Here is a 17,808-nt window from a genome sequence, read left to right as displayed (position 1 = left end):
TCTTTGGCCCGTAGACGGAGTCAGGTTCGGGAGGAGAGAAATCTACATGTGAAAGCCTATGGGGACATTTCCCATAAAGACTTGTGACAACGCGAGCGCTGCTAGAACAAAAAATAGAGACTGTCAGTGCTTCAGAGGTGCTGGAGCGCGCTGGAAAGCACGAAACACCGTGGTGCTTAGAAAACCAGCTGCACACAAGCCTGTGCAAGGAGAGCACTGGGAGAACTGCAAAGCCAAGCAAGAGAGGGGCAGCAATGAAACCTGAGAGCCTGAAAAAAACGACTCATTAGAATTTCTAATTAAAAGATTAAAGGACTTGCAGGCAGTCCCGACTGCTCACCCGCCATGTTTATAAGCAGAAAAGTCTCTGACTTGGCCAGTATTTACCGCTGCGCTGCAAATACTCGCTGTTTGCATTTTATGGCCAGCTGCGAAGCAGTGGGTAACAACCAATCCAGTTTCTGGTCAGACTGGCCTAAATCTGCTGATTTTCTGCTACGTCTCCGCGTTCCTCTCGTTCTTGGTCCTGGAAGTATCCCAGACCAACTGGAAAGTAAGATGTTTGGCGCATCAAGGCTTGGATCTCGACTGAAAACGATGCCAAACTAAACAACCTTACAAGGCACTGCTAAGGTCCTGAATGTCACCGAAAGAGGTCACATGTCATTAAAAAGGGTGCAGGTCTCTGCTGTGAATCAGAAAGGGAGAATTACACTAATCATCTGACTGTTCTTAACGAGCTTTCTGCTCCGGTTCTTCTACCCCAAACCCATAAAGAACTGGCGTGAATAAAGACCGAGAAGCAAGCACTCTTTTAAGTCTTTATCCATAAAATTAAGGCCGGAGTCTTCATTACACAGCAACTGCCATTACGTTATTTCCATGAAGAATGGTTTTTTTTGGATGGCCGTTGAAAATGGCTAATCAAAAATAACCAAACACCCCTCCAATTAAATTTTGAAAGCGAAGATTTCCCCCTGGTGTTTGTCACTGCTTCTCTTCCCTGGAAACAAGAGCACTTCCTTCCCCTTCACCATTCGCTCGTTTGGAGGCAAGGCGATGCCATTTTGGATAGTAAAAGTTGGAAGTTTTTCAGTCTTTTAGGGTTTTTTTTTTTTTTCTTTTTAAACTGACTCAAATTCTCTCTGCCAAGCTGTGTACTTCTGGCTTAGGTTCTTCGCTGATGGCTTGGTGTGGGCGATCACATCCAGGAAATCTGCTGTTGTGATCGTGTCTAATCGGATCACGGGGAAGTTACTGTTACCTAAAAAGAAAAAAATCATTAAATACTGTTATTATTACCAAAAGACATTCTTTTATGTCCCTTGCCTAATGCAACACTTAATATACAAAACCAATAAGCTTAGTGAGATAAAGGAAAATTTGTATTTGTGCACAGAGCGCAGCTACAGCTTTTAAAAAAGGCCTAATTTTCCGAAATGTTCGCTTAGGTGGATGTTTTAGAAATACACAGTTTAAAACTTTTCTAAACAGATAACAGAGCTCCACCTGCTGGGCCTAAAATTATAATTCCCAGAGTCAGAGCAGGAGAGCAGCATCTCCCAGCTGGGATTCTCTACTCGGAGCTGCCGTACCTGGTGGGTGATTTTCAAGAGCATCGAAAATTTTCCTCACTGGTCTCATGGCTGCTTCCTTGCAGACGAGTTTTATGTCTGAGCCGGAGTATCCCTCGGTTTCCTGGGATCAGAATGATACGTTACAGCTTACAGCTCGCACAGGAATGGCATTTACAAGCATATATATTTTATATAGCTTTATATAAAATATGTGTAAAGTCGATTCCTGTCTGAAGTGTGTGTGTGTGTATATACACACACACATTTATGTGTACCCTCCCCTCAACAGTATGATTCTTGTTTCGAATGGCCGCGGTACCTTGTAGGAGCAAGGAAAAGACTGGGCATTTTCTTCCTAAAGGGCGATTTTCCGTAGGTCAAAGAAAACCCACCTTTCTGTGTCCCTTCCCAGTTTTCCTGTTAATCATAACAACTATATTTCCTTATTAGCATTTATGAAACAAAACCTGAGCAGTACTGGCTTTGTGAACAGATGTAATAAAAAGGGCCAGCTGGGCCCTTTATAAATATAAGACGTTTATAAATAATTACTTATAAGATCCTTTCAAAGACTTTAGGATGGGACAAAGGGCTAAATGAAGAAAGCCTGGGCTTCCAGTGACTCCCTTCACTGTCTAAATGCTTTTTTCTCCTGCAGCAGTGGAGCTGTGACAAACCTTCCCCACACAATTAACTGTTCATTACCCCAATGAATTGGAAGTGCTCCCAGCTTGGTGAGAAGAGTGATAAAATATACTGTTGCTGGAAGTCTCCCTGTATTTAAGGCTGCAAAGTTGGCCCAACAGAGAGGATGAGCGCACGCCGGTTTGCAAGCAGAGCTGTGCGAAACCAGTGGTTTCCACGGCCGGGTGAAACGCTCAGCCCCGTGTCTCGCTGGTCTGCCTTTGGCCGGAGGCTCAAACCGAGCTGAGGGACAGGGAGGTGCTGTCCCAACCCTCCGGACTTTGTCTGCCGCGACATAATGCCACCGCTGTGGGTGATGTATGTCACTCTTGTGTACCGTTCCCACCCAGGAAGACCTTAAGCACGGAGGTGGGCATTGTTCCCGCCGCACTGCTGCCTCACCTGCCCCAGCAAGCTGTAGTCCAGCTCCGTCCTCAGCTCCACTCCTCCACTGTTGCTCAGAGGGGGCAGCCAGTGCTGGATCATCACCCGCCGTGCCTCTTTACTGGGGAGGTCAACCAAAATCCTCTTCTCCAACCGCCGCAGCATGGCGGAATCTAACTCCCTGCAAGCAAAGGAGGAGAGGAATCATCTCAGCACGTCTCGTTGCGGAGACGTGGCGCTGACAGCAAGTGCCTTGCTGCAGGGACTGACATTTTTCAATCCCACTTGTAACTGTGTCAACCTAATTAATTAAAAAAAAAAAGAAAAAAAGGATTAATTATCCGGTGTATTCCTGTTCGGTATGTTAGCGGTACGTGACAATGAGTCCTAACACTAACACTCAGAAGTTGTAGTTGTCTCTGGCTCTGGTGTTCACCCGCAGCGTGTCTCATCAGTAACAACCTCTCCCTTTCTCCCCTTGCTAGTAAGGAGACACTACAAATCGTCTGTCTGGGGCACCGTCAGGACTAATTAATTGCTACTTTGTAAAGGATGCTTAGTAGGTAGAAAATACAGACGGAAGGTCTTGGATGCGAGGGCCGTGTTCATGGCAGAACAAGCCGTCGAGCTGAGACTGCTCCTGCAATACAAATTATAAAATAATACAGCCACAAAGGAAAATACCCGTATGAAAAGGATCATGTGAAGGACGGACAGGCTGGAGCCAAAAAACCATGACTCTGTCAACATCAACACTGATAAAGGTGGTTTACTTAAAAAAAAAAAAAAAAAGGGAAAAGAAAAAGGTAAAATAGAAAAGATTAAGGCTACTCTTCAATTTTTACTTGCTTGTGATGCACAAAAGAAGCTTGAAAGAAAAAAATGAATGTTTCTTTCTGTTTTCTCAATGCATTTCATCACCATCTAGAAACAGTCCTTCTTGCCGGTGCCAAAGAGTCTACCGAGTGTCAGGACGCCCGGCCCGCCAGCTCCTCTCGGACGCGCATCCAAACAGTTCAGTTTAATCTATTTTTTTTCCCCCAAGTGTTCGAATCTAAGGGTAACACAACCCAACAACTGAATACAAATTCCTGCTCCAGTCCATCCCTCGGCACTTGTGTAATGGGAACGGTCTACAAGTATTCCAGTCATCCGTACAATTTTCAAGAAGAAATAGCTGCTACAAAATAATCACTCACTCTGGAAGTCTCCAGTGCCTTCCAGGAGCTGCGCTGAGCTGTGATCCTTCCAAGGGCTGAACCAATCTTTCTCTGCTGGCCCCATTCAAGACAGATCTGTAGCGCGCCAGCAAAGCTCATTTCTGTCACCTTTGGTGACTTGTCCTTATTTTTTAACAGCAAATGTTTTCTCCTGGCATAGCACATGATAAAGAAAACCAAAAAACGGGCTCCCAAATCTCCATATTTCCACAGACCTCGGCACGCCTGGCCAGCAGGAGCAGAAGCACCTTTTTCCCTGGAAAGGACCTCTTGGTTTGGAAGAGCTGTTCCGCACGCAGCGAGCCAAGGGCAACGGAAGCGAAGATTAGAAAACCAGATCCATAGGAACTTGGAGGACAACAGGAATTCACTCAGATCCATCCCAGAAGTAAATACCAGAGTTTGCTAATCAATGGCTGTTGGTACATTGATATTAGCAGTGATGCTTTTAGGCTGTTTAAGATGCCGTCCAACATTCAGGGCAATGCCTCTCGCACAGGGTCCCACCCCGAAAGGACAAAATACCACGTGAGTCCCCCGCTCTCCTTCCAAATGTATTTTTCAGCTCGACTTCTTCTCAAAATTGCTTTGTTTGGCTGGAAATAATCACTCCCTGGCTGACCAACCCCTTGGCTGTTATTTACCCGTATTACCATCCTCTGCGGGAGCAGGGCGAAAGTTCTCAGGGTTTTAGAGGTGCCCGCGCAGGTACTCCAACCCGTCCTTGCAGGCAAAGGACAACCACTGCCAGAGTCTCTGCAAATACCCTACAAATCCTCTAAACGATGACATTTCCCGTCACTTCTCCTGCTTCAGAGCACTCCTGGGGTGTCCCCCCCGAGATCACAATTTCATGAGCTCCCTAGCCACGTTCTGGAAGTAAGTCCCCTGATACACAGAACTTGCTCTATTTATCCAGCCAGGTTACAGTGACCTCACTGGTTGGCTAAAGAGGAAAATAAAGCCATAATATTTTTGTTATCTTAAGTGTTTAGGTTGTTTGCTAAATTGTTTTGTTAGCGATCAAATGCAAGGTTAAGTGACATTAACCAGAATAGAATAATAAGCACTGAGCCAACCAAAATATTGTCTGAAACGATAACCAATAAAAGTATTAAGAAATGCTCATGAAACCATACAGAGAGCTGTACAGGGCCTATAAAAGTGGGTGACTTTTGGGAGCATCAGGAAGCATCGTGCCATCACAAATATCATGACGATAAACAAGACAGACACCTATTTTCATTTCCAGAAGGGAGAAGGGTAACGAATGCATTTAATGCAGAAATTAAGAGACCTCAGCAACGCCAGAGGGGAACTCAGAAACAGCAACAAGGGCTGACGGTTCCAGAATTAACCCCTGCCTAGCGCCATCATCACCGCAGCGCTCTGGAGGAAAAGGCACCAAGAAGGAATGAGCTTCTCACCCTTCCCACCTCCCGTCCTCCCGCGCAGACGGCCTGGGCAGAGCCCCCCCAAGCTGAGGGCTTGTTCTCACTCCACGTCTTCTCCTGCTCCTCTGAGGGCTTCCCCACACCGTCCTCCTCTGCTCTTCTCCTGCTGAGAGTGATGGCAAAGGCTCGCTACGGGGCAATCCCAGATCTGATTTGGATTTTGCAGCTCGTATCTCCTTGAACCCATCTTGGCCACGCAAAACATTCCAGGCCAGGTTGGACGGGGCTCCGAGCAACCTGATCTAGTTGAAGATGTCCCTGCCCATGGCAAGGAGATTGGACTAGATGGCCTTCAAAGGTCCCTTCCAACCCAAACCATTCTATGATTGACCCACCCTGAGGGTGGAGAGGGAGAAGAAAGCAGCACCACAATGGAAGTCGAATTAAATACGCTAATACATTAGGAAACATTCACTACATGGTTAAGGATCGCTTTATTTCTTCCCTAATTAGGCCTGTATTGTATTTAATTACATTGAATCATTTCAACGAGTGATTTGTCAATAGGAAGCGCCTCGCTGATGAGTCGTGGGAAGCGAGGCTGGGCAGCAAGCGCTGGCTGACGAGGAAGATCAATGGCTGCAGTGCAGCTTAGGACGGCGTAAAGAGCTTTGTTTAGGCTTCTTTTCATTCATCTAAAAGCAGCTTGGTACTAATTTTTTTTTTTTTGTTTGTTTCCCCCATGATCAATAAAGATCCAAGTTAAACAAATCTCTTGAAATCCAGCTTAACACCAAATGTTTGCGAGAACACAGGGCTGCGCTCTGAAGCCACAACCTCGGCTCTCGACTTTTGTTACGAAATATCCCTGTGCAGCTGAAGTCTGGGGTCTTACAGGAGGGCTGAACGTCGCCTAATACACATAAAAATTAACTGTAAAAATATCGTTGAGATCTTAAAAGGGGTTCAAACCCCGCCGACCTCTCTGAAAGCAGACAATCCCAAATTCCTCAAGGCTGTGAGCCTCAACAAAAATGTTCATGACCTTCCATCCCCCTAAAACACCTTTCTGAGCATACGCTCGGCCACCCCTTAAAGCGTCAGCCACACTTCTGCCAGACAACCATCATCCATAGGTTGGATTTGCTTAAGAAAGGGCAAAATCCAACCTGCCTGTGAGCGACGTTGAGGAAGTCCAAAAGGAAACCGGGATAAAACTTAACGGAAGTGGGAGCTGGCTGCTCCCAGTGGCTCAGCTGCCACCCTCGTACCAACAGAAGTTGCCAGATTCGTGTGGGAGCAGTTCCCCCAAAATACAAATCCTGTCATTTTAAAAACTTACAAAAACATTTTTGGTGTTTCAAAGAACGAAATTTTGCAGAAGTTAGCACTTCAGAATTGCAAAATGATCCAAAACCAACTGCGTAGCACACTCAAAACTGTACTCTGTCATTTTTGCCTGACTTTCCGGAAAGAGTTTATCGGTTGCATAAGGCAGACGCGCAGTAACAAGACGCACGCAGGAATCTCTTATCACAGAATCACAGAATTGTCTGAGTTGGAAGGGACCTTTCAGATCATTGAGTCCAACCATCAATCTGACACTGACAAAGCCACCGCTAAACCATGTCCCTCAGCACCGCGTCTACCCGGCTTTTAAATACCTCCAGGGATGGTGACTCCACCACTGCCCTGGGCAGCCTGTTCCAATGCTTGACAACCCTTTCGGTGAAGAAATTTTTCCTAATATCCCATCTAAACCTCCCCTGGTGCAACTTGAGGCCATTTCCTCTTGTCCTATCGCCTGTTCCTTGGGAGAAGAGACCGACCCCCCCTGGCTACCCCCTCCTTTCAGGTAGATGTAGAGAGTGAAGCATACGGAGAGAGGTCAGCTTCATGCTTAACACCCTTCCACGATGCCTAGATCCAGCACCAGCCACACAGTGACCTTCAGAGCGGTTGTCATCTCTGCCCTCTTCCTCAGTGGGCTTCAAATACCCGATTTTTCCTTTCAAACCCCTGCGCGAGAGTAGAAAGACACGGATCCTCTAAAGACATCCGAGCCTTTTTAATACTGCCATGCTGCAGCATTACATGTGAGGCTTAGCTACTGGCAGGGTAATTCAGGAGAAGACCACGGAAAGGTGTAATGCGTTGCTCGGAGTTTCTCTTTCTAAAAGGATAACGATGCTACAGTAACATAAACATTTACAGTGTATCAGTAATGAACCACAAAGAGATGAAGGACTTATTAATATATTAATTATCTTTCAAACTTAAATATTCACACGTACAGTAGCTATTTGTTTTTCAGCATTTTCTTACACAACTGGAACATAATTAAATCAAGTTCTGTTCAGTTCCTTTCATGGAGACACTGTAACACAAAATGGGGTGGATTTTGTACTGATTTAAATTCATGAGTTTGTCCAAGGCATAAATCCCCCAACCCAACACACAGACTCTGCCACTTGCTCTGAATTGCTGCATCGGTTGTGTCGTAGAATCACAGAATGGTTTGGGGTGGAAGGGACCTTTCAAGGCCATCTACTCCAACCCCCTGCCATGAGCAGGGACACCTCCCACTAGACCGGGTTGCTCCAAGCCCTGTCCAGCCTGACCAGAAATGTTTCCAGGGATGGAGCATTTACCACCTCTCTGGGCAACCTGGGCCAGGCTTTCAACACCCTCTACATACAAAATTTCTTCCTTCTATCTAGTCTCAATCTCCCCTCCTTTACTTTAAAACCATCACCCCTTGTCCTATCACAACAGGCCCTCTAAAAAGTTTGTTCCCATCTTAGAAACCCCCTTTAGGGACTGGAAGGGGCTCGAAGGTCTCCCCGGAGCCTTCTCTTCTCCAGGCTGAACCCCTCCAACTCTCTCAGCCTGTCCTCACAGCAGAGGGGCTCCAGCCCTCCCAGCATCTCCGGGGCCTCCTCTGGCCCTGCTCCAACACCCCCAAGACGTTCTCCTCAGGGCTGCTCTCCATCCATTCTCCGCTCAGCCTGGATTTGTGCTTGGGATTGCTGTGATCCAGGTGCAGGACCCTGCACTTGAACTCATGAAGTTCACAGGGGCCCAATTCTCAAGCCTACCCAGGTCCCTCTCGATGGCATCCTGTCCCTCAGGCACATCAACCGCACCACTCAGCTTGGTGTCATCAGCTGTTGACTGTCTCACAGCAGAGGAAACTTCTCTTCTACTTTAGGTGCCAAAATTATGTGAGGTGAACACTGCCCACAAAATTAATGAAAGATGATGGAGTGTTGTTACCACAAACTTTGCGAGAGAACGTTAGGTGGTGTGTCATGACCAAGAAACATTTGTACGTTACACAAAATAAACTACGCACTGGGAGTTGATGCTTTTTCATACGTACTCAACGGCAAGGTGCTGTGGATACACACGCTGCATCATTCAGACCCGGACACTTCCTACAGCCCGCTGATCACAGCCCAAAGTCCTCCAGTCACAGAGAAAGGCTCTTCTAACACATCTCCTTTGGCAACCTCACAAGAACCAGCCAAAAATCTCTAATTGTGAAAAACAACCACCCAGGAATGAAGCCTGTGGTTTTGTGGGTGTGGAGCCCTCACTTGCTCCCAGCCAGTTTTGGATGCCCTGCTCTGCTGTCACACTGCGGAGCTGGGCAAGCATCCCGTCAATGAACAACTTGCTTTTCAGACAAATTTCAAGTATCGCCGCTCGAAATGCTGCTGAGCTGCTGCTCACACAAGGTCATTTCTCCCAAACCATGGTTTGAAGCTCCCTAGAAACAGGTCTTCTCCTCTTCAGACTCCTAGCTTGACCACCTCGACATGTAAGAGGTGAATAGGCCCGTAGGTCCGTGTGCCTTTGGGGACATGGACATCAAGAAAGACCTCAGTGCTATGATGATCAGCAAACTGCAAAAACGTTAGGCAGACAGTCTGCCCCCAGCAGACACCTCCTATTTCTCTGCTTCATGTTTACTTCAGGGAAAGGAAGAATAAAACTCTCCTTATGCCTAACTCATCTTTTTGCAGACGTCTGCCTCCAAGACTGTCCCTCACCGAACAGATAATTTGCACAGTTTATTTTGCTGAGGTTCCCCTCTGCTTTCAACGCGCAGATTTCTCAGCAGGAAAGGATGTTCTTCTAATGAAGATTTCACGGATCGGTAGCCCAGGGACAGGGGGAATCTTGGGGCAGGCAGAAATCCACAGACTAGTTCCAGACCTATGAAAACGAACTTCAAAAACAAGCCCATCATCAGTGTGCTTCAACTCCCCGTACAAGCGTTGTCTCCCGTTCTGGAAAATGATTAGCGAGCTACAAATTAGACTGTTAAAAATATCTGTGTTTAACCAACAGTCGTCGTTTTCCCCAGGTACCATTTGCCACCATTTGATAATGTTTCGCATGAAAGAAAGAGACACGCTAGACTAGTTCAGATGAGTGATCAAGCCGGATCAACATGCTGGCTTCTGACAGTGGCCATGGGAGACGTTCTTCAAGGAGAACACACGAGCTGGCCATTTTCTGCTGTCTGTTGGACTCCCCCCAGCATCCACAGTCGTCACACAACGTATTACCTCCCTCCCTCGTCCTCTCCTGGCTGTCGTGTTCTCAACACCGTGTCCTGCCCGTTTTGAGAACCAACAGGATGAAGCGCCCCAGTTCCAATCTTATTCTTCTGTTCTAAATTATGTTAAAGAAACTGAAGAATTTTGTCCCTCAACTGTTAAAAGTCACATTCGATACCAATAAAATCCAACATTCCTATTTATGGAGTATCCTTCTAAGCACTAGATGTTTTAAGCACCTTACAGTTCCAGGCTGAAACCCTTCTTAACTTAAACATAGTAAATAACTTGCCTCTAAAGTCAAATACTCCATTTTAAATATTAGCAGCTGGTAGCACCAGCATATGTTGACTTTATTACGGATTATTCTCATGTGGCACAAATAGCAAGAATTGTAGAGTTTAAAAGTAAAAGCTCCAAATTAATCTTTAAATGCTTTAACCAAATATCAAGGCTTTTGCTGCAAAAGTCTAAATAAAATCTTTATCTGTGCTTAGAAGCTCATGCAAATGTATTCAAAATGTACTCTCTGGATCTCTTACCATGGCAGATTGGAAGCTGCTAAAACAAATACAAGATCATCAGATCGGGCCAAGCCATCCATCTGCACCAGTAATTCTGTTTTCATCCGCCGACTTCCTTCGTGTTCACCGCTACCAAGATTCAGAGAAATATTATTTGCTCAGTGCATTAAAGTAATCATCTTTATTTATACAGTGTCATTCACAGCAACTGAGCCCTTGTCACAGTTTTGCCCCAGTTCAAAGCATGATTAAGCTCCATTAGCTAACATCCAAGCATTAAAATCAAGCTTTCTAATGATTACTTAAATGGACTCTTTTGGGTGCATTAAAGTGAGGAGAATTCACTATTACTGGATCCAAAGAAAGTATTCAGTTTTATTTTTTTATTCATATTAATCTCCATGCAATGTTGATGCTTACTGGAAAACATCTAAGGCTTTGATTGTTTGATCTACGTAAGAGAATTTTTTTTAATGCGATAGTTTTAATTAAATAACTAACACCCCTACCTATTCTGGGCAACTACTGGCATTTTCCAGTGAGTGAATGTTAAGTGGCCACAAGAAGACACACCGACTGAATTCAATATCTTGCAAAATGTTCTATCAAAAGCAAAACAGTTCCATCGAAAGAAAAAGACGCTGCATCGAAACGAATTTAAAAACAGGGCAGCGACCACCCCAGAAAGGATCCTTCCTCAAAAAGAGAAGGGGAACTTCAGCAAAACGCAAAGAATTCTGGCCCTGCCCCAGGTAATCCATTTTTGCAGGAAACCAGTTTGAGCGCTGGGTCCCGGATGTGGAGTTCTCTTGGAAACTCCTGGATCAAACCCAGAGACAACACCAGGGCCTTAGATGGTAAGAGCTACAATTCAGGTTTAATGGCTTATTTCTGCAAAGGCCTCCGCGCGTCGGTGCCAAGTCAATATTTCATCAGGATATGTAAAAGTAACTACATAATCTTAGATAAAAATCCTTATTAAAATATATAATCCAGTGGTGTTAATGAGAGCTTTTAGAAGTATATATGAAGGCAAAATTTGGCCCATAATCTACAGCTATTAACTGACAATTATTACAAGTTGTATCTTCATGATATCTATTTATAAATCTTTGTGAGTATATAATTTACAGTACATAAAATCCCCTGTAATGGACTCCTAATGGTTATAACAATATTTTTATATTTCTCCTGCTTCTTCCCCATCCCTAACCTTTGCAATCTGTTTTTTAACGATAAACTGGGTACACCATGGATGACAATAACGACATCCTCCCATTTCCTGCACCTGGAAGTCCCGACAACGTCACCAAAATTTGTCCCATTAACGAAAATGCCATTCCACCGCGTACACTCCATCTTACCCTGCTACGCCCAAGCCTGTCCAAAGCGTCCTAAAATCAGCTGCTTCTCATTCGCTTCTAACAAATCATCTGTTGTTTCCCCCCCCACCACTGCCTTTAAAATAAGGGATTTGAAGTGGAAATAAAGTGCAGCACCAGCAGTTATACGCTCTTGCACCTCCCTCCTTCTCACAGTCTTGCTGGACCCACAGTCCCTTGCTGATCTTCACACAACCTGCCTTTCACGCTTGCTTCTCTGCTGATCTCATCTACTGCGGCCGAAACGACCGCTACATCTCGCTCTTTAAATCCCCCCAGCGTATGCAACGCTCCCATCACGCAGCGCTTTCGGAGCTGATTCTGACAATAACACACCGCGAGGCTCCTAACGCTGACACCAGAACAGAGGAAAAAATACTTAAAAAGTCGTGAAAATTACCATTATCACTCAAAGCAATTATAATGTCAACAAAATCTAAAAGACAAGACTTTCAGGGGCCCGGTCATGCTCCGGTTGATGTTTACGGCATAGCCTCAGGCTTTAGTTTAGCAAAGATTTGTTTCTAACGGGTACACTGTACGATGAAAGGTTGGTCAGCACCCGAACACACACGCACACTAGTGAAAAGATGCAGTAAAAGGAGGAGAAATATTCTCCTAAAGCCATAGGAAGTGGTCTCATCAGTTACCCAGAAATAGTCCCTCTTTGACTCATAACTGACTCCAGCTCATCCAAGAAAATTGTGGAAGGAGCATGGTACCGGGCAAGCTCAAATAATACCTGTTTAGAGAGAAGAGTAAACATGACAGACAAGATTAACAAGAAAATTAACACAAAAAGGCATTAAGTGCCAACTGGCATAGCGGATAAATAACAGTACCCATATTCCAAACTTCCAGGACAAAAAGGGCTATCTGTTGGGAAAAAGCTCTGGGTAGGCTGAGGATCCCCGAATCCTCTCAAATTCTGAAAGGTTTGTAAAGGAGATATAAAGAACACAGGCTCGTAATCCTGTCTTTATATATAAATCTTTCTGGCTAAATCCTATCAGAGTACCCTGCGAATAATGGGATAGAAGAAAATGATCCATCAGAGGATTCTGGGAACTCCTAAATTGTTATCAGAGATTAAAGGTCCGTCTTTTGTTGTTGCTCCATTTGTAGTTTTTTAAATAAGGATTTGAGAAAAAAAAATAATAAAAAATTAGAAATCAGCTGAACCGTAATGAAAGAGAATGGACTGATTCTCCTGATAACCATCAGGCAGTTCTTATGTTTTTCCTGGTGAAAAAAAAAAAAACACCCAACCATAAACTGCTTGAACAATCAAGATTAAAAAATGAAATACTAAGCTGACACACAAAATCCGGGTCTGCCCTTCTGGGAAAGAAGTTTCATCTATTTTTCTGTGAACACGGAGAGGCTTGTATTAGCAGTAAAAACATTGTCAGTGCTTCTTCAGTTAAGCGTTCTTTGAGTTTTGAAATAAATACCATTCACAATATATATTAATCCAGCACTTTTTAATCTGAACACTTAAAAAAACCCCCAAATTTAAAACGATATATATATTGTTTCCTACACTTTGGATATGAAGCACCGTGTTTAAATTATTTGCCTGGAGTCACACGTAGTCCGTGACCAGTTTGCAAGTTTCCTACAAATGTAAAATATAAAATCACACCAATACAGCTGAGAACTGAGGAAAACGGGATGAGCGAACGTTTCTCCAGATGACAAAAAAAACCCGCATATACTTCACACAACTTCAGAGAACGCCTGCGCCAGCCTCATGTCATTTTAGGATATAAATTCACACAATATTTTTCTCCGAGCTGTCCCAATCCACAATCTTATTTCGTTGCTGGATTCTGCCAAAAAACTCAACTAAGGGGGAAGCGCCACAAATTCATAGAATCATAGAATCATTTAGGTTGGAAAAGACCCTTGGGATCATCAAGTCCAACCATCAACTCCACTCTACAAAGTTCTCCCTTACACCATATCCCTTAACACCACATCTAAACGAGTCTTAAACACATCCAGGGATGGTGACTCCACCACCTCCCTGGGCAGCCTATTCCAGTGTCTGACCACTCTTTCTGGGAAGAATTTTTTCCTATGTCCAGCCTAAACCTACCCTGCTGCAGCTTGAACCCATTGCCTCTTGTTCTATCGCTAATTACCTGTGAGAAGAGACAGAGAGCCAGAAGAGACAGAGAGTCAGAGACCACTTGGCCAAGCTGGACATTCATAAATCCATGGGCCCTGACGGGATGCACCCGCGAGTGCTGAGAGAGCTGGCAGATGTTATCGCTAGACCACTCTCCATTGTCTTTGCAAGGTCATGGGGAACAGGAGAGGTGCCTGAGGACTGGAGGAAGGCTAACGTCACTCCAATCTTCAAAAAAGGCAAGAAGGAGGACCCAGGGAACTACAGGCCGGTTAGTCTCACCTCTGTCCCTGGGAAGGTAATGGAGCGACTCATTCTGGATGTCGTCTCCAAACACATAGAGGAACAGGAAGTTATTGGAAGTGGTCAGCATGGATTTACCAAGGGCAAATCATGCCTGACCAATCTGATAGCTTTCTATGATGTTATAACGGGTTGGCTGGATGAGGGGAGAGCCGTAGATGTCATCTACCTTGACCTTAGCAAGGCTTTTGACACTGTCTCCCATAACATCCTCATTAGGAAGCTGAGGAAGTATGGGCTAGACGAGGTGACAGTGAGGTGGATCGAGAGCTGGCTGAGTGACAGAACCCAGAGGGTTGTGATCAGCGGCACAGAGTCCAGTTGGAGGCCTGTAACGAGTGGTGTCCCTCAGGGGTCAATACTTGGACCAATTTTGTTCAATATATTCATTAATGACCTGGATGATGGGACAGAGTGTATCCTCAGCAAGTTTGCTGATGATACCAAGCTGGGAGGGGTGGCCGACACTCCAGAGGGCCGTGCTGCCATCCAACGTGACCTGGACAGGCTGGAGAGCTGGGCAGAGAGGAACCTAATGAGGTTCAACAAAAGCAAGTGTAGGGTCCTGCACCTGGGAAGAAAGAATGCCAAACACCAGTATAGGTTAGGGGCGGACATGCTGGGAAGCAGCTCTGAGGAGAAGGACCTGGGGGTCCTGGTAGACAGCAAATTATCCATGAGCCAGCAGTGTGCCCTTGTCGCCAAGAAGGCCAATGGCATCCTGGGCTGCATAGGGAAGACTGTGGCCAGTAGGTCGAGGGAGGTCATTCTTCCCCTCTACTCTGCACTGGTGAGGCCACAACTGGAGTACTGTGTCCAGTTTTGGGCTCCCCAGTTCAAGAGGGACAGGGAACTACTGGAGCGAGTCCAGCGTAGGGCAACCAAGATGATTGTGGGACTGGAGCACCTCCCTTATGAGGAAAGGCTGAAAGAGCTGGGACTCTTTAGCCTGGAGAAGAGAAGGTTGAGGGGGGACCTGATTAATGTTTACAAGTACCTAAAGGGTGGGTTTAAGGAGGACGGAGCCAGGCTCTTTTCAATGGTTCCCAGCGACAGGACAAGGGGTAATGGGCACAAGCTAGAACATAGGAAGTTCCGTTCAAATACACGGAAAAAATTCTTTACAGTGAGGGTGACAGAGCACTGGAACAGGCTGCCCAGGGAGGTTGTGGAGTCCCCTTCTCTGGAGATTTTCAAGACCCGCCTGGATGCAGCCCTGAGGGATGTGCTTTAGGCAACCCTGCTCTAGCAGGGGAGTTGGACTAGATGATCTCTAGAGGTCCCTTCCAAAAAAAAAAAAAAAAAAAAAAAAAAAAAGAGACCAGCACCAACCTCTCTACAATGGCCTTTCAAGTAGTTGTAGAGAGCGATGAGGTCCCCCCTCAGCCTCCTCTTCCTCAAACTAAACAGTCCCAGCTCCTTCAATCGCTCCTCATCAGATTTATTCTCGGGGCCCTTCACCAGCTTCGTTGCCCTCCTCTGCACTCGCTCCAGCACCTCGATATCTCTCTCGTATTGAGGTGCCCAGAACTGGACACAATACTCAAGGTGTGGCCTCACCAGTGCTGAGTACAGGGGGACAATCACCTCCCTCCTTCTGCTGGTCACACTATTTCTAATACAAGCCAGGATGCCATTGGCCCTCTTGGCCACCTGGGCACACTGCTGGCTCATGTTCAGCCGCGTGTCAATTAGAACCCCCAGGTCCTTTTCTGCCAGGCAGCTCTCCAGCCACACTTCCCCAAGCCTGTAGCGATGCATGGGGTTGTTGTGGCCCAAGTGCAGGACCTGGCACTTGGCCTTGTTGAAGCTCATACCGTTAGCATTGGCCCATCGATCCAACCTATCCAAGTCTCTCTGTAGAGCCTCCCTATCCTCATGCAGATCAACACTCCCGCTTAGCTTGGTGTCATCTGCAAACTTGCTGATGATACACTCTATGTCCTTATCAAGGTCATCAATAAAGATGTTAAACAGAAATGGTCCCGACACCGAGCCCTGACGGACACCGCTTGTGACCGGCCGCCAGCTGGATTTAACTCCATTGACCACCACTCTTTGGGACCGCCCATCCAGCCAGTGCTTGATCCAGCAGATCGTATGCTCATCCAGGCCATGAGCTGCCAGTTTTTCCCTGAGAATTCTACGGGGGACAGTGTCAAATACTTTTCGAAAGTCTAGGTAGACAATGTCCACAGCCTTTCCCTTATCCAATAATCTGGTCATCTTGTCATAGAAGGAGATCAGGTTGGTCAGGCAGGACCTGCCTTTCATAAACCCATGCTGACTAGGCCTGATCCCCTGGTTGTCCATTATATGACTTGTAATGGCATTCAAGATGATCTGCTCCATGACCTTCCCTGCTAGCGAGGTCAGACTGACAGGCCTATAGTTTCCCGGATCCTCCTTTCTGCCTTTTTTGTAGATGGGCGCTACATTTGCTCCCCTCCAGGCCATTGGGACCTCCCCAGTTAGCCATGACTTCAGGGAGATAATGGAAAGTGGCTTGGCGAGCACGTCTGCCAACTCTTTCAGCACTCTTGGATGTAACCCATCTGGTCCCATAGACTTGTGTGCATCCAAGCAGTGTAGCAGGTCACTGATCACTTCCTCTTTAATTGCGATGACCTCGTCCAGCTTCCCCTCCCTGTCTCCCAGCTCACGAGGCTGGGTGCCCAGGGAACAGCTCGTTCCACTGCTAAAGACTGAGGCAAAGTAGGCGTTGAGCACCTCAGCCTTTTCCTCATCCTTTGTGACTATGTTTCCCTCTGCATCCAGTAAGGGAGGGAGATTTTTCCCTAATCCTCCTTTTGTTGTTAATGAATTTATAGAAACATTTTTTGTTATCCTTAACAGCTGTAGCCAGGTTGAGCTCTAGCTGCGCTTTGGCTCCCCTAATTTTCTCCCTGCATATCTTCGCTATATCCTTATAGTCTTCATGAGAGACCTGCCCCCTCTTCCAGAGGTCATGGACTCTCCTTTTGTTCTTGAGGTCCAGCCAAAGGTCCCTATTTAGCCAGGCCGGTCTCCTTCCCCGCCTACTTGTTTTTCGGCACACAGGGACAGCCTGCTCCTGTGCCTTTAAGACTTCTCTCTTGAAGAATGTCCAGCCTTCCTGGGCTCCTATATCCTTCAGGACAGCCTCCCAAGGGATTTTGTCCGGCAGTCTTCTGAACACATCAAAGTTTGCCCTCTGGAAGTCTCAGGTGGCAGTTTTACTAACCCCTCTCCTTGTTTCTCCAAGAATTAGAAATTCGATCATCTCATGATCACTGTGCCCTAGACGGCCACCAACCTTTACTTCCCCCACAAGTTCTTCCCTGTTCACAAGAAGCAGGTCCAGGAGGGCACCTTCCCTGGTCGGCTCACTTACCAGCTGTGTGAGGAAGTTATCTTCCACACATTCCAGGAGCCTCCTGGATTGTTCCCTCTCTGCTGTGTTGTATTCCCAGCAGATATCCGGGAGGTTAAAGTCCCCCACAAGAACAACGGCAAGTGACCGCCAGATTTCCCCCAGCTCCTTATAGAAAGCTTCGTCCGCCTCACTGCTTTGGTTGGGAGGTCTATAGCAGATTCCCACAGCGATATCAGCTTTATCGGCCCTTAACCTAATCCAAACACTCTCCACCCCATCATCA

At 46.1% G+C, this 17,808-nt stretch overlaps 1 protein-coding gene across 2 annotated transcripts in view; it reads right to left on the bottom strand.

Moving 5' to 3' along the window:
- Positions 1 to 1,124: 1,124 nt before the first annotated feature.
- LOC128902681 (katanin p60 ATPase-containing subunit A-like 2) overlaps positions 1,125 to 17,808 on the bottom strand; it is a 29,746-nt gene continuing 13,062 nt past the window's right edge. For both annotated transcript variants that reach the window (XM_054186086.1, XM_054186085.1), the window contains 5 exons: positions 12,384 to 12,475; positions 10,370 to 10,480; positions 2,664 to 2,826; positions 1,596 to 1,698; positions 1,125 to 1,264 (listed from right to left, as the gene is read on the bottom strand). In XM_054186086.1, the coding sequence (XP_054042061.1) occupies positions 1,125 to 1,264; positions 1,596 to 1,698; positions 2,664 to 2,826; positions 10,370 to 10,480; positions 12,384 to 12,475 (609 nt within the window). The remainder of the gene's footprint in view (positions 1,265 to 1,595; positions 1,699 to 2,663; positions 2,827 to 10,369; positions 10,481 to 12,383; positions 12,476 to 17,808) is intronic.

The sequence above is a fragment of the Rissa tridactyla genome, chromosome Z, assembly GCF_028500815.1.
Source record: "Rissa tridactyla isolate bRisTri1 chromosome Z, bRisTri1.patW.cur.20221130, whole genome shotgun sequence".
In the NCBI taxonomy this organism is placed as follows: domain Eukaryota; kingdom Metazoa; phylum Chordata; class Aves; order Charadriiformes; family Laridae; genus Rissa; species Rissa tridactyla.
Note: the sequence above shows the minus strand (reverse complement) of the source record. Positions and strands in the feature narration are given on the sequence as shown.